At 39.8% G+C, this 15,717-nt stretch overlaps 1 protein-coding gene across 2 annotated transcripts in view; it reads right to left on the reverse strand.

Annotated features, from left to right (window-relative positions):
* Positions 1-2,517: 2,517 nt before the first annotated feature.
* Positions 2,518-15,717, reverse strand: part of TM7SF3 (transmembrane 7 superfamily member 3) — a 46,330-nt gene continuing 33,130 nt past the window's right edge. For both annotated transcript variants that reach the window (XM_037730903.1, XM_017507047.2), the window contains exons 7-12: positions 14,092-14,178; positions 11,551-11,631; positions 10,788-10,940; positions 7,136-7,233; positions 6,386-6,548; positions 2,518-5,132 (exon numbers count right to left, since the gene is read on the reverse strand). In XM_037730903.1, coding sequence (XP_037586831.1) covers positions 4,870-5,132; positions 6,386-6,548; positions 7,136-7,233; positions 10,788-10,940; positions 11,551-11,631; positions 14,092-14,178 — 845 coding nt within the window. In that variant the 3' untranslated portion in view covers positions 2,518-4,869. The remainder of the gene's footprint in view (positions 5,133-6,385; positions 6,549-7,135; positions 7,234-10,787; positions 10,941-11,550; positions 11,632-14,091; positions 14,179-15,717) is intronic.

The raw sequence follows: 15,717 nt of genomic DNA on the forward strand, positions 1-15,717 counted from the left end.
AAACTTAGGGTGCAGACCCAAGGTTACAATTGCCATGTGCTGGTTTTATAGCTCTCCACAATGAGAAGGGGAGGCCTTGGGGCTTCTGTTAATACTCCCCCACCTACATGGAACATACTTAGGTTTGGCTACTCCTACTCAACCTCCAAGTTTCTGCTGGGATGTCACTTCCTCAAGGACTCCTTCCCTGGCATCCCACTTTCTACCCCACCCCATTATACATTTTCATTGCATATTATACATCTTGTGTAACTAGTGTGTCTCACTTATTATACTCCAGTCCCAGACAACAAAGACCATGCCTGTGTTTTCCATCTTCCCAATGCTCAAGGCAATGCCTGGCATACAGGAACTCAACAAATGTTTACTGAATGAGTGAATGTGAGATTTAAGTCAAAGCCTATCATTATATTACAATTTTTTTTCTTTTTCTTTTTCTTTGAGGCAGTGTCTCTCTTTCTTGCCCAGGTTGGAGTGCAATGGTGCAATCTTGGCTCACTGCAACCTCTGTTGTCCCAGGTTCAAGTGATTCTGCCACCTCAGCCTCCCAAGTAGCTGCGATTACAGGCGTGCGCCATCACATCCGGCTAATTTTTTTTTGTATTTTTAGTAGAGACAGGGTTTCACCATGTTGGCCAGGCTGGTCTTGAACTCCTGACCTCAAGTGATCTGCCTGTCTCGGCCTCCCAAAGTGCTGGGGTTCCAGGCGTGAGCCACCTTAAGTTTTTTTTTTAATCTTAAGCTTGATCCAGACCTACCAACCTCCCCAGTATAATGATTACATGGTAGTCCCTGGGTAAGTCCAGAGTTCCCACTAACTTAAGCCTCTCTTTGTGTCAATTTCATTAAGAGTGGTCCTTGCAAATACAATGGCCAAATTGCCAACAGCCATTTCAGTCAACAATCAGGGTAAAAAAGGCTTGCAAAGGATTCTTTTGGTAGGGTTGCCGTATTAAAATACCACAGACTGTATGGCTTAAGCAGAAATAACATTTCTCACAGTTCTGGAGGCTGAATTCCATGATCAAGGTGCCAGTAGGGATGGTTTCCTCTACTTGCAGATGGCTTCCCTCTTGCTGCTCTATGCATGGTCTTTCCTCTGTGAGCACATGTGCCTGGTGTTTCTGTGTCCTAATCTTCCCTTTTTACAAATACACTAGTCAGACTGGATTAGGGCCCACCCTAATCGTCTCAATTTAATTTGAAACCTCTTTAAAGGCCCCGTCTCCAAATAAGGTCATGCTCTGAGGTACTGGGTATTAGGAATTCAACATATACATTTGTTGGGGGGCACAGTTTAGTCCATCAGAAAACCATAGGTAGCAGCCCTCCCAACAAGGTCTGGGGTGCAATGAGGTCTGTGCCCCAGGGCAAGGCCCGGTTCTCAGAAAATTAGAGCCAAGAACTCTGGGTTTGAATGAATATCACAAGTACATCATCTAGGAGTGAACTTCAGACCAAGTTTGAACAGATGCTGCTGTGGAGAAATGGATATTAGAAATTTATGTACCAATCATTTGAAATAAATGGTCCATGACTTCAGAGTTAACTTGGAAAAACATGCTTTCACTGTGTAAAATTAATTTTCAAAAAGAACAATCAGCTATATTAGAAACATTCTATCAATTCATCAGCAGAAGAAAATAGAAAATAACCTGGTGCTTTACATCTTCATCATGACAAGTGTAAAGCACATTTGGATATGGAGTTGGGCATCCCAGTTTTGGTCTGAGCTGCGTTATTTGATAACTCTCTGACTTCATATCATTAACTTCTTAAGAATTTCCTCGGGTAGTAAATAGAGGTCAGTGAACATGATCTCTTAAGTCTTGAAAGTTCAATATTCTAGCAATTTCTTTGTTAGTTTTCTATTTCATCTGCTACAGAAAACTCAACTGGCCTAATATAGCTAGTACAAACTTTCTGAAAACATTTTAAAGAACAGTTCAACAAAGTTTCCTGTTCATTACTACTTTTCTTTAGTATGATACACGTGAAGTGCTAATAACACCAATTTAATCCTTTTTAATGCACTGCCCCAGATTTCATTTCCTGTAAATTATCCTTGTGATTTTTTTTTTTTTTTTTTTTTGAGACTGGGTCTCGCTCTGTCCCCCAGGCTGGAGTGCAGTGGCGCGATCTTGGCTCACTGCAACCTCCACCTCCCAGGTTCAAGCAATTCTCCTGCCTCAGCCTCCTGAGTAGCTGGGATTACAGGCATGCACCACCATGCCTGGCTAATTTTTGTATTTTTAGTAGAGATGGGTTTTACCATGTTGTCCAGGCTGGTCTCGAACTCCTGACCTCAGGTGATCCGCCTGCCTCGGCCTCCCAAAGTGCTGGGATTACAGGTGTGAGCCACTGTGCCTGGCTATCCTTGTGATTTTTTAAAATGAAGAACTATATTATTTGCCCATATTAAATAACTTTTTATAGCTGTGAAACTGTTCTCTTGTGTCTTGTTGCCATGGTACAAATATAATCTGAAAAATTTTATAAAAATGAGGCTTTTTAGCATTTTTTTCAAAATAGGGATTTATTATAAAAACGATACAAACTGACTTTTTATCATTCACAACTTATGAAAAATTTTAAGCAATCTGTATTCTCCCTCCAAAATAGTGTTTTCTGCCTTTACAGTCTTCACTGGCAGTACATTCAGATGGTATAGAAAATAACTCACAAACATTCCATATAACTTTGTCCCTACAGTAAATCATTTTTAAAAACTTCATCAAGTTTCACTGTTACTGAAATTAGTTATAGATAGACAGAAAGGGTTACAGAATAAACAGTAAATGGTCACCTGCACTGAATTTTTCAAAGCAAAAATCATGTTATATTTTGTATGTTGTTTTATCCTGCTCCAAACACTTAAAGCAAAAATTAAAGATTTTTCCAGTTACCTGAAACTTCAAAAATCTATTGTACTTTGAAAAACTTTAAAAAGCAGCATCATTTAAATAGTGGTTAATTCACAAATGTATATGCAACAACATTCACCAACCCTAATTCCACTCAGGCCTGCAGAGTCACCAGCTCACAATAATTCAGTGCTCTGAAAGCTGGGGAAAAAGCCCCCGAGTAGTAAGCACACAACCCAGGGTGTTCAGGTGCTTTCTTGTGGTGAAACAAGGGTGTCAAAACTGACGGGACTCTCCAATGAAAAGCAGCTCCACTAAACATCGGAATCCTTTTGACTCCATCCTCATCACTTTAAAACATAGGTGGTACAAAGGCTTCATACAGAAATTACTGAAAACTGTATTTTACACTAATGCTAACACAGCTAATTGAGCAGAAAGAACTAAGAAGTACAAATTTTTCTAAGGTTTTCTTAATGGCAATGCAGACTTTTTTCTTTCTTTTGAGCTGGAGTCTCGCTCTGTTGCCCAGGCTGGAGTACAGTGATGCAATCTTGGCTCACTGCAACCTCCACCTCCTGGGTTCAAATGATTCTCCTGCCTCAGCCTCGCGAGTAGCTGGGATTACAGGCAACCACCACCATACCCGGCTAATTTTCATATTTTTAGTAGAGACGGGGTTTCATTATGTCGGTCAGGCTGTTCTCAAACTTCTGACCTCCCGCCTTGGCCTCCCAAAGTGCTGGGATTACAGGTGTGAGCCACTGTGCCCGGCAAGCAATATAGATTAAGGTGAGCTTATTTCCTAAAAACAAATATAATCCATATGTCATCTAATGTGGTTTAAATTAAAGATCACCTGTTGACACTATTTTAAAAGGCCTTGAAGGAAAAAGGGGGCCATTATTTTGAATATAAATAAATCATTCTTATAAAATTCTATTATCTATATAAATTGGCCTATTTTGAAATAATTTAGCTATTTCAATTACCATTTTAAGCAATAAAAGGCAAAAACAGGGAACCTACTGAATTGTACACTTAAAAATGAATAAGGTAAATTTTTTTGTGTATTTTATCACAATTTAAGAATTTTTTTAAATACTGAAACAAAACAGGTTAACTTTTAGATAATGTGTAATACTAACAAGGACATACAATTAAGTAATCAAACTGCTTTTAGTAAGAAAATAAGTTTTTTTTTTTTTTTTTTTTTGAGACAGGGTCTCTGTCACCCAAGCTGGAGTGCAGAGACACAATCATGGCTCACTATAGCCTCAAACTTCAGGGTTCAAGGGATTCTCCCATTTCAGTCTCCTTGGGAGCTGGGAGTAGGCATGTGCCACCATGCCCAGCTAATATTTTAATTTCTTTTTGTAGAGATGGGGTCTTGTCATGTTGCCCATGTTAGTCTCAAACTCCTGGGCTCAAGTGATCTTCCCACCTCCTCCCACTTTGGCCTCCCAGTATTGGGATTACAGGCATTAGCCACCATGCCTGGCCTGCTTCTCATTTTGTATTCCAAAATTCAAAGTCCCAAGTATCAAATCCCTAAATTTCCAAACACTGTCACAAATAAAGACTCAGTACAACACTAAAATAAACTACCTCCCCAAGATTAGATAGATTCAGGTGAGAGACTTGTTTTAAGGGGTTATAAAAAGAAACACCAGGGCTCTGCAGGAGAATCAGTTTTTAATTTTTTGTAATGTATCTATTTAATGGAATAAGTTGATCATAGATTTGTAAACCAAAAGGTAATTTCTCAAATATTTGGAAATAAAGAAAAGCTTCCCTACCATAACTTTTTGGTCATCTTTCTCATTCTCTTAGAATAATCCTAATCCCCTAGTATACCCTTACCATATATCCGTAAGGGCACCATAATATTATGCAAAGCACAGATATATATGCCTGATCTTTTATTAGACTTGCACCAGAGATTGGTGAAGCACTTCGGGCATGAACGCCAAAGCTGAGGCACACTGACCAACCCCCTGGGCATCTATAAAAGCAGGGGTGTTCTCTCTCCAGCTGGCTGCTCCTTCTGGAAGAGCTCCTTGATCTGGGTTAATCGGCCATAGAGCCTCTCTCTCAAAGGAGGAATGTGGTAGCTAGGGTCCAGAATATTTGTCACTCGGCGCTCTCTTTCTTGCTTCCATAACTTATATGGATGGGGAGGGAAGAATGGTCGTCCTCTCTCTCTTCGAATCTGTAACGTAATTCCACTTACAGCCAGCATGCCCCATACTGCCAGGATAATAAAGTCTAAAAAAAACAGTAGAAAAGTAGTTTGAACTCTAGTATTTTAAAATCTAACATAATAACACAACTCTCATGGACTAAATCTGTATCTTCCTTTCTAATAGACTTTCTGGTAAGTTAGCCCAAACGCGTATGTAGTTCCTCACTTACAAACCAAGGAATCAGTGGGGAAGCCACAGTCTTATTTTTGAAACTAGGAATTTTCTATTACAAGCATTTGAAAGTCCAGACAGATTGTAAAAGAATCAGTTGTTTGGATCCTTAGCCTTACAACATGTATGTAACAAGTACCCACAGTTGTTTGCGTGTTTTTCAGAGGGGGTTCAGGGAGGAAGGCAGTGATCTAGTTATACTTCACATATGTACATCATGGAACATCAGATGCCACCATGCTCATTTCTTTCCCATTCCACTCTGTATGGGACCCTATTGCACTCACAGAGTAGGTACAGGAATGCATGGAAAGATTCAACCGATCGTACTCAGCTTCTAGTAAAAGGCTTGGCAAAACACTGGTACTGAGAAGTTGGGAGAGTTTTAAGGTTTTAGAGGATTTCAAGGTCTCTACCTTCAACCTCTTATCCAAAGGGAAAGCTCTAGATAGTAGAGGGAAAGATCTACCGTAAAATAAAATCGTAACAATCACAATTATCATGTATCTTCAATTCTAAGACATGCTTTTTCACTCTCCATATTTTAACATTTCTGAAGTCAACATATCTTACAAAATCTGTGAACATTTCATGTGGTAGTCATTTTTTTTCTTCAAAAATTTTACAGAAAATTGAATGGATAGAATCCTACAAGTGAGGGACACTACAGGCTTACTAATCAAAAGCTCTTTCAACTAGCAAATTGCATGCTTCATTAAAGGGAGGGAAACAAGGGAATAACTTAAAATTAAATCAGGTTGTCATTCTCATCCCTCATTCCACCCCCACCCATAAGTGTCAAACGTATTTACTGTCAGCATTTTTCTCCCCACTGAGAATGACCAGGTAAACCTAAATAATCTTGGAAATTTCTTAGTGAAATTCATCTAGTAGATTTTTATCATCATCTTAAAATTTTAAATGCCTTGTTCCCATAATCCTAAGTTACCATAACGGAGGGCTCTCAAAGCACTGTATGCTGTGTTTCCTTCTTTTGTCCCAGCTGACTTTCTTTACATCTAGTTCCCAAGTGTTCTGGTTAGCACAGGTGGGTCAAGACTCTTACTGTGCTGTCACACTGGTTTTTGGATTTAAGAGTCTTACCATTAGTTTGAAAAGGCACATTTGTGAAAGCTCTGCTGAAATCCTTGTTGAGTGCTCTCTTGAGTACATTCAAAGTGACGTAGGAAAGGCTTGTGGACAAGTAACTGTCAATGGCTAAAACCACCGAATAGGAGCCAATGACTCCACAAGTCAGTATGTTCAGCTGTGGAAGAGTGGAAGAGTTTAGGCATCATCCCTGATAAAACAAAAATCATTTCTAACTGTCCACTGGCTTCAATGACAGGCAATCACTTCTGCTCCCTCAGGCATGAAAAGGGACCAGACCCACTCTGAGAGCTGAACAGAATTTCCCTGGAAAGATAAACTGAAAACAACCTTCAATATCCATATGAATTCTTAAAACACAGTTCAGCGTGTCCAAATACTATGGAAATATCTTCCCTGCGAAGGAACTTCAACAATAAACCTAATTAGATGAAGAACCACGCTTGTGATGCCAGCTGAAACTAATGACCCATTGGGTTGGTGGACTAGAGTAAGCACTACATTCTCTGCCCCTACTGTTAAAAGCATATGCCATTTGGTGGAAGAAAAAAAAAACCATCATGTGATAATCACAAATAGAACTTCCTTTGCTTTCATAGTAACAAGGCTATTTAGAAGCAGTCATCTGATAGAAATAACACAGTCCTCCCCAGTGAATAAAACATGCAAAATGATGAAATAAGTGATCAGCTGAACACACAGGATAACATAATGAATAAATCTAACTTTTGATGAGACACTTACTATTCTTAGGCAGCCCATGAAAACTACTGGAATGAGGATAGCTATGCAAGAGAAAGTGACCCAGAATACACCATCGTCGTGAAAAATCTTTAGGTTTCCTGAAAAAGCAAAAAGAAACTAAGAGTAAACAACAGCTTTACCAAGTTAGACTTCATTTCTTGGAACATCCAAACACACATATACATCAAAGGCTTAAAGTAACAACCAGGAAATATGTTGGCAACTAGAAATGAATTCTGATTTTCTTCATTTAACTGTCAATCTTCTTTGAAGGAATGTGTTCTAGAAAGTGGGTGGGTCGGGGGGAATCAAGCAGGTAAACGCTCTGCATTTATTAACAGAATAATTTAGAAGAGACTGGCACAGTCCAAGCTCTTCCATTCACTAGCTCTGTGACCTTGAGCCTCAGTTTCCTAACCCTCAAAATGAGATTGAATTATATTATCTCCAAGCTCTAAATCACCCCTTTTAGTGCTACATTTCTGACTTCATGATTTTGTACTGCAAAATAAAAAATACAAATAAAGGCTCTCGAAGTTAAGCCATGAACCCACTGTAAACAGCAAATCCACTTAACAGATTTTTACCATCAAAGCATGTCCTACATGCCACTGCACACTGTGGCATGTGATTTCCTCATGTATCAGAAAGGAGGAACCAACCAAACCATCTGCTCTTCCCAAACACTTCTCTGCTGCTGGACTTCAAAATGCTGCACAAATTTTCTGACCCAGAACAAATATATGAGAACTCCTCTTTATAAGTTAAGTTTAAAAAGCAAGAATAGCCTGACTGCTGTTTAATACTGACACTGGCACCATCATTCAGTCCATAAGACCTACATGTTCCAGGTCAGAGTGGGAATCTCTAAGCTACAGGATTGGACCTTGAAACTCCGTATTCTCTGAAGCCAACAGCAACATGCCATTGAGGTGAACCTACAGATTATATTCTCTAGTTTAACTATATTAACCTTCACAAAATATATATGTGGCTTTATTTTTAAAAAAAAAAAAAGGCTTTCAAGAAATCGAGGGATTGAAAATAGTTATGATGCATGCATGTGAAGAATGGACTCTTTCAGAGTATAAGCTCGTCGCTACCCACATAAAGTAGAAATTAGTAACCTAATCAGAACAGAGAGGTCAGCCAAATATTTTTCAAATGTTAATGCTTAAAAATATGGGTAGGCCTCTTGGCTGGGTGCAGTGGCTCATGCCTGTAATCCACGCCCTTTGGAAGGCCAAGGCGGGCGGATCATTGGAGGTCAGGAGTTTGAGACTTGCCTGACCAACATGAAGAAAGCCAGTCTCTACTAAAAAATATAAAAGTTAGCCGGGCGGGGTGGTATGTGCCTGTAATCCTAGCTGCTCAGGAGGCTGAGGCAGGAGAATCATTTGAACTCTGGAGGCAGAAGTTGCAGTGAACCAAGATTGCACCACTGTACTCCAGACTGGGAGACAGAGTGAGACTTTGTCTCAGAAAAAACGTGTGTGTGTGTGTGTGTGTGTGTGTGTGTGTGTGTGTGTAAATATATGTATATATGTATGTGTGTGTCTGTATATATATATATATATATATATATATATATAGAGAGAGAGAGAGAGAGAGAGAGAGAGAGAGAGAGAGAGGCCAGGTGCAGTGGCTCAAGCCTGTAATCCCAACACTTCAGAGGCCAAGGTGGGAGGACTGCCCGAGCCCAGTTTGAGACCACCCGAGGCAACATAGTGATTCTGTCTCTACTAAAAATAAAAAAAACTGTAGTTCCAGCTACTTGGGAGGCTGAGGTAGGAGAGTGGCTCGAACCTTGAAGTTAGAGGTTGCAGTGAGCTATGACAGTACCACTGCAGTCCAGCATGGGTCACAGAAAGAGACCCTGTCTCTAAAAAATAAAAACATATGTTTGGACCCACGAGCATTGTGATGCTCACCCTAACTGTCCTTGAGCTATGAGATAGTTCATAAATAAACATATATAAAGAGCATATGCTAAAATTATTTTTACCAATAGGAATAGTATGTCAACAAGTTTAGAGACAACCTGCTCTAGGCTACTTTTATGAAGATGAAAATTAAGAGACCTCTCTATTTCTATTTTCTCATTCCTCACATCTATCCCATGAGATAGTTTCACAGATGGTGGAACAAAGTTTCAATACCTTGTCCAAGGTTATAAGCTAGTAAGGGAACTAGTGACAGAGCCAGAATGCATGTAGAGGGTTTTCTTTCACACTTTACAATTCATGCTCATTCTACTCATGAAAAGCACATTAATTACTAGAAATTCTAACCTATCATTCCTGTATGCTCTAAGCATTAACAAAAGGGGGGAAGCCCAGTAAATGGTATTTGGTTTTTGTGGTCTTTTTGTTTTTGAGACAGGGTCTTGTTCAGTCACCCAGGCTGGAGTGCAGTGGCACCATCATAGCTCACTTCAGCCTCAACCTCCCAGGCTCAGGTGATCTTCTGGCCTCAGCCTCCCAGGGTAGCTGAGACCACAGGCATGTACTACCACACCTGGATAATTTTTTTTATTTTTAGTAGAGATGGGGAATCACTATGTTGCCCTGGCTATCTCAAACTCCTGAGCTCAAGCAATCCTCCCAGTTGGTCTCCCAAAGTGCTGGGATTATAGGCATGAGCCACTATGCCCAGCCATTAAGTAGTAGTTTATTTAGCACTTCTAGGATACAGCCTTGAATCTGTATTTTCAAAAACATCCCCATGTGAATCTGTCATTTAGCCAAGCCTAAACAACACTGCTTTTCATCAGACTGTCCAGATAAAAGGCTACCTGTAGCAGGGCCAGGAGGAATATGCTTGGCTCCAGTTTTGCTAAAGTCAGAACAAAGGGCCTTGGATAGACAGTAAACACAGGTTGTCAATTCTTTGTGGTCTTAGAAAAAAAAGTCTTCAGGGAGACAAGGGACTTGTACTCTATTATAATCTCCTGCATTCTCTAGAGTTGACAGCCTCATGAAATGGCTATTTTAATATCTAACAGTCCCATCAACTTTATTCTAATATTTGAAGAACATTATGGCAGAAAGGAAACAGCCAAATAGAGTACTTTTGAATACAGATACTCTTTTTGTTTTTGGCAACAATCAGGAAATGTAACTTATTAAACAATGGCAAAGAAAGTTAACTTGTAAGTTAACCACATGTAAAAAACTGATAGCAATTGAATTACTTCTTTTAAAACACCAAAAAAAACCCTAGAACCATCCCTGTGCTACAGCCCCAGGGTGATGAGGTACCTCAGCGACACCTGGGGTTTGACAGAGGGTGGGAGTAGAAGTTGAGGGTACAAGAGAAGACCAGAAACAAATAATCAGGTTCCCCAACTCAGCTGCCATCAGAGCAGTGCCCCTTTACCTCCATTATTTCTAATCAACACACACCCCTTATCACAACAAACAGATACAAAGCTAACTCTAAAGACATTCTATATTTCATCTAATGTGCCTGTGAGGAAGGAGGGACTCCTACTGGTTTTGGTGCTGTCTGGAAGTGTCACACCATCAGTGCAGATTTCCAGAACTCCACAGGAAAATCATTGACATGCGACACCACTCCAGGATGCAAATCCAATTAGACAGTATTCAAACAGTGACTCAGACACACAAACCATCAGTTACATGTCGCCTACCCAGTGGAGTAAAGAAAGTCACTGACGAGATGAGGAACCCCAGCACTAGTCCAACACAGAGCATGCAGATCGAGAGTATTCCACATCGCCACCACGCAGCTACCAAGAACATTCCACCGACGCTTCCAGCGACAGCTGTCAGAATCAGACGCACTATACAAAGAAAGAGGATGAACTGCTGGATCACCAGTAGTACTTCCAATCGCATGCCCTAGACACACAATACCGTTACCAGCGACAGCTTCAGCTTTCTTTAGGTCAGGCACTGAGGGCTCTTCAGTGGTGCCATGAAGCCAGCACAGAGCAACCCTCTCTAGAGAGGGGTCTGCGCTGAGACAAAGAAACTAGCCAGGGAGCTAAAACCCCACAGGACCAGTAACAGGCTTGGCTTGTCAATAAATTGGGGTTGAGGAAGAAAAGGTGACAAGCATTCTGTTAAATGTAATGGGGTGGGGGGGGGTGTCTGTTTTTAGGTAAAGAAAACTTCAACATTTTGCTTGTTGTACATCTCATATCTTCAACATATCACATAGCCAAATCACAGATTTATAATCAATATGGGCCCTCCTTTCCCTAAGTACCAAGGAATTCATCATACAGATTAAAAACCCAGAAGGTCTGAATGAGTAGTTCAGAAAAGATGTTCAGAGCGTAGGTAGACCATTATTTTACACACACGGGCCAAACTGCAGAAGGAAACGTACAGTAAAACACGGCACCTGCCTTCTTGAATACCCAATTAAACTACGTAATTTTCACTTACCATCATACTTGATAGGTGTAAGTCTTGTAATCAGTATATAAAAGAAGAATCCCATGATGATAAAGCCTATGAAGAATAATTCTAAGTGGCAAACCACCAGGAAAGGAAAAAAGCAAAACAACAAAAGCTATGGTTAGGCACCTTTTTTTACAATGCAATTTAAATATTTAATCTACAAATACATGCTTAAGCTTCTGGAATTTACATATTACAGCATTCAGAGAAAAAAAAGTTGTCTAAAGGGCAGAAGAAATTCAGCAGTCATGGGAGTAATTATTATTAAACAGATACAACATTAAAGTACTAACTACAGAATACACTTTCTTGTATATAGGTCAGTATCAATTGTTAAACTGTTATTTGTTCATTTCATAGCTCATTTTAGTATATTTATGTTTTCTGCTTAAAACAAGAATAGCACTTTTGTCATTTGTGTCTAATCTGAAATTACACACTAAATTTGAATAGTTTTGTTAGCATAAATAAAACGTAAAAAGAAACCCAAACTGTTCCAAAGCAAAATATAACTTTTATATCTTCTTTAAATTCATCCTATCCTGCTTAGAATGATCACTCATTACCTTCATCCATTAAAACACCTGGTAATGCAAGCATACAGATAACTCTGTTCCCACAAATAAGCCTAATCCTGATCATGGAAGCCATAGCTCCAACTATTAAATTCTTCACAGTTGTTTTTGGTAATGCTTGTACTGTATCTCCATTTCAATAAATACAAAATTATACATATCAACATACCAAAAAAACTTAGAGTGGGGCATGGTGGCTTGTGCCTGTAGTCTCAGCTACTTGGGAGGCTGAAGAGGGAGGATCAGTTGAGGCTAGGAATTTGAGGCTGTAGTGCACTATGATTGTACCTGTGAACAGCCACTGCACTGCATTCCAGCCTAGGAGACATAGTGAGATTCCATCTCTTAAAAAAAAAAAAAAAAAAAAAAAGCTAGTGATAACTTTGAGTCTACAGGTTAGCAACTAAGCTCTTTGTTACAGAATCATCCCACATGTTGAGGTATTATATATTCTTCACAATACTCTCTTCCCAGTTTAAAAAAAAAAAAAAAGTATCATAATAGTGGGAAAGGAGTTGCTATTTCAAACAACTTAACACAAGTTTAAAGAGCTTTATTAGATCAAGATTACATTTGCTCTACCTTTGCTACTCAGTTATACACCTGGTTGATTAAACAAGTTTTTTTTTTTTTTTTTTTGAGACAGAGTTTCGCTCTTATTGCCCAGGCTGGAGCGCAATGGTGCAATCTTGGCTCACTGAGACCTACACCTCCTAGGTTCAAGCAATTCTCCTGCCTCAGCCTCCCGGGCAGCTGGGATTATAGGCATCCATCACTACACCCAGCTAATTTTTTGTATTTTTTTTAGTGGAGATGGGGTTTCATCACGTTGGCCAGGCTGGCCTCAAACTCCCGACCTCAGGTGATCCACCCGCCTTTGGCTTCCCAAAGGGCTGGGATTACAAGCGTGAGCCACTGTACCCGGCCAATAAGGATTTTTTAATAATCGAAAACATCACTTATATAAAAGGCAGCCCAAATAATTCAAACCAATTCAGTGAGCACAATTTACACCCCAGTCCTTCAGTGTGTTTCACTGATGTGGATGCGGGCGTTCCCTTTGGAACCTGAATCTGCTCAGGTCTGAGCAGATTCAGGTACACATTTCAAATTCAGTGTACACTGCAGCCCTACAGGCTGATTTATATGAAACTAAGTCAGTCGCCATCATAAAAACCCACACGTATTTTTACAAAGACAACCAAGTTCTTTCTTTTTTTTTCATTCTTCTTTATTTTTGGAGACAGGGTCTCACTCTGTCACCCAGGCTGGAGTACAGTGGCACGATCTTGGCTCACTGCAACCTCTGTCTCCCAGGCTCAAGCAATCCTCCCACCTCAGCCTCCCCACATAGCTGGTACTACAGGCACACACCACCATGCGCGGCTAATTTTTTTGTATTTTTGAAAGAGACCGTCTCGCCACGTTGCCCATGGGCTTGAACTCCTGAGCTCAGGCAATTGACCTGCTTCGGCCTCCCAAAGTGCTAGGATTATAGGTGTGAGCCACAGCATCCAGCCCCAATTTTTCTTTCATTTCTTGGTAGAGAAGTGGGTCTCACTATGTTGCCTAGACTGGACTTAAACTCCTGCCTCACACAGTCCCCTCACCTCAGCTTCCCAAAATGATGGGATTACAGGCATAAGCCACTACGTCCAGCCCTGACAACCAATTTATAATCTCAGTTATCATTAGTCAACTAACAGATCTAGCAGCTGAAAAAATACACTGCATAATTGTATTCCACTGTTAATAAGAGAAGGTTGTACTCTAGGGAGAATAGAAAAAAATAAAAATGCAGTGCAACTCAGTAGACTCATGACTACAAGACCCCAGCCACAAATCTATGAAGATAGTAGAAATAAGTAAGTGCTTACTCTCCTCATTCCCCGGCAACATTAAAGAGAAAAGACAACAAAGATGTAAATAGCAACTACACTGGACGTAATACCTGTTTTCCAGAATCTGTGTCCAAAGAAACAAATGAAGAAACCAAGCAGGGCAAAAAGAGTGAAGAACACTTTGGAAGACACTCTTCCTACAAAATAATGAAAATTTAGTGGATAATACATTGAATTTGATACTTTGTATTAATATTTATAGAACAAACCTTCATCAAAAAAGCTAAGTGAACTGATGTCATTTATCCCATACATTTACATTACAAATTTATTTTTAAAACACCCTTGCCACCCCTAATGAATGAACCTATGTAGACAATATCAAAAACTGCTGCTGTATCACAAAGAGAATCCAGACATTATATGCTTGCTGATAGAGATACGGAACACTTCCTATGACATATTCCTGGGTAGAGTGGGGAGGAACAGAGAGAGAGTGTTCCCAACACAAATAATCCTGTTTCTTCAACAAATAAACTGCATGGACAAAAGGTGTCGGAGGGGTGGAGGGGAGGCAGTGGGGGTGCATGGAGGGAAAATACAGATTAAAAGAGGTTTAAAAGACACATCAACTAAATATTATGTATCTATCTCATCTGAAACCTGATTCAAGCAAACAGTGGAAAACAACTGAGATGACTGTAGAAACAAACACTGGCTGTTAATTTGATGCTATTGAATTATTTTCCATATTTTAAAATGAAAATTATGTTAATGACACTGTGGTTCTATTTTTTTAAGTGCTTATCTTTGAGGTATACATACTGAAATATTTGTGAGTAACATGATGACCAGGGATTTGCTTTAAAATAATCCAGTGATAAAGGAAGGTGATGAGGTGGAGAGGCAAAGCAGCAGGTGGAGCACAGCTGAAACAAGATAACGGCCATGAATCAAAATTGTTAAGGCTGGATAATTGGTATATGGAGGCTTGCTGAAGTTTTTCACAATAAAAAATGTAAACTGAAACTCACATTACAATTTAAAAACATGTATTACACTTAAAAGTCACACATACACAAATTACTACCAGTCTTATCAATTATACATACTGCCTTGGAGGAAAACATTGCATTACAACCAATGAAGCACTGTATCATTTAGTTTCCTGAAGAGAAAAAACATGCTCACTAAATTCATCACCCACCATCATGACTCCTTAAACTCAAGGAAATAACTGAACTAAAACCAAAACCAAAACATCTATACAATCTCACGTTGAAAATATAACAAGGCTTCCACAAATCAAAATATATAAGATGACTCAGAGTTCTCAGAATGGAGAAACCATGAAGACATACAGTAAAATAAGAAACACAAGACAGAAGAGCAGAATTTGCAGGACATAGTATATACCTACATATCAGCTTGTCTGAGAATAAGGAGCCCATAAGAAAGATTAAACGACGGCCAGGTGTGGTAGCTCACACCTGTAATCCCAGCATTTTGGGAGGCTGAGACGGGCAGATCACTAGAGGTCAGAAGTTTGAGACCAGCCTGGCCAACATGGTGAAACCCCATCTCTACTAAAAATACAAAAATTAGCCATGCCTGGTGGGACATGCCTGTAGTCGCAGCTACTCAGGAGGCTGAGGCAGGAGAATTGCTTGAACCAAGGAAGCAGAGGTTGGCCAAGATCAGGCCATTGCACTCCAGCCTGGGAGTCACAGTGAGAC

The sequence above is a fragment of the Cebus imitator genome, unplaced genomic scaffold (genome assembly GCF_001604975.1).
Source record: "Cebus imitator isolate Cc_AM_T3 unplaced genomic scaffold, Cebus_imitator-1.0 Scaffold367, whole genome shotgun sequence".
NCBI classification, from domain to species: domain Eukaryota; kingdom Metazoa; phylum Chordata; class Mammalia; order Primates; family Cebidae; genus Cebus; species Cebus imitator.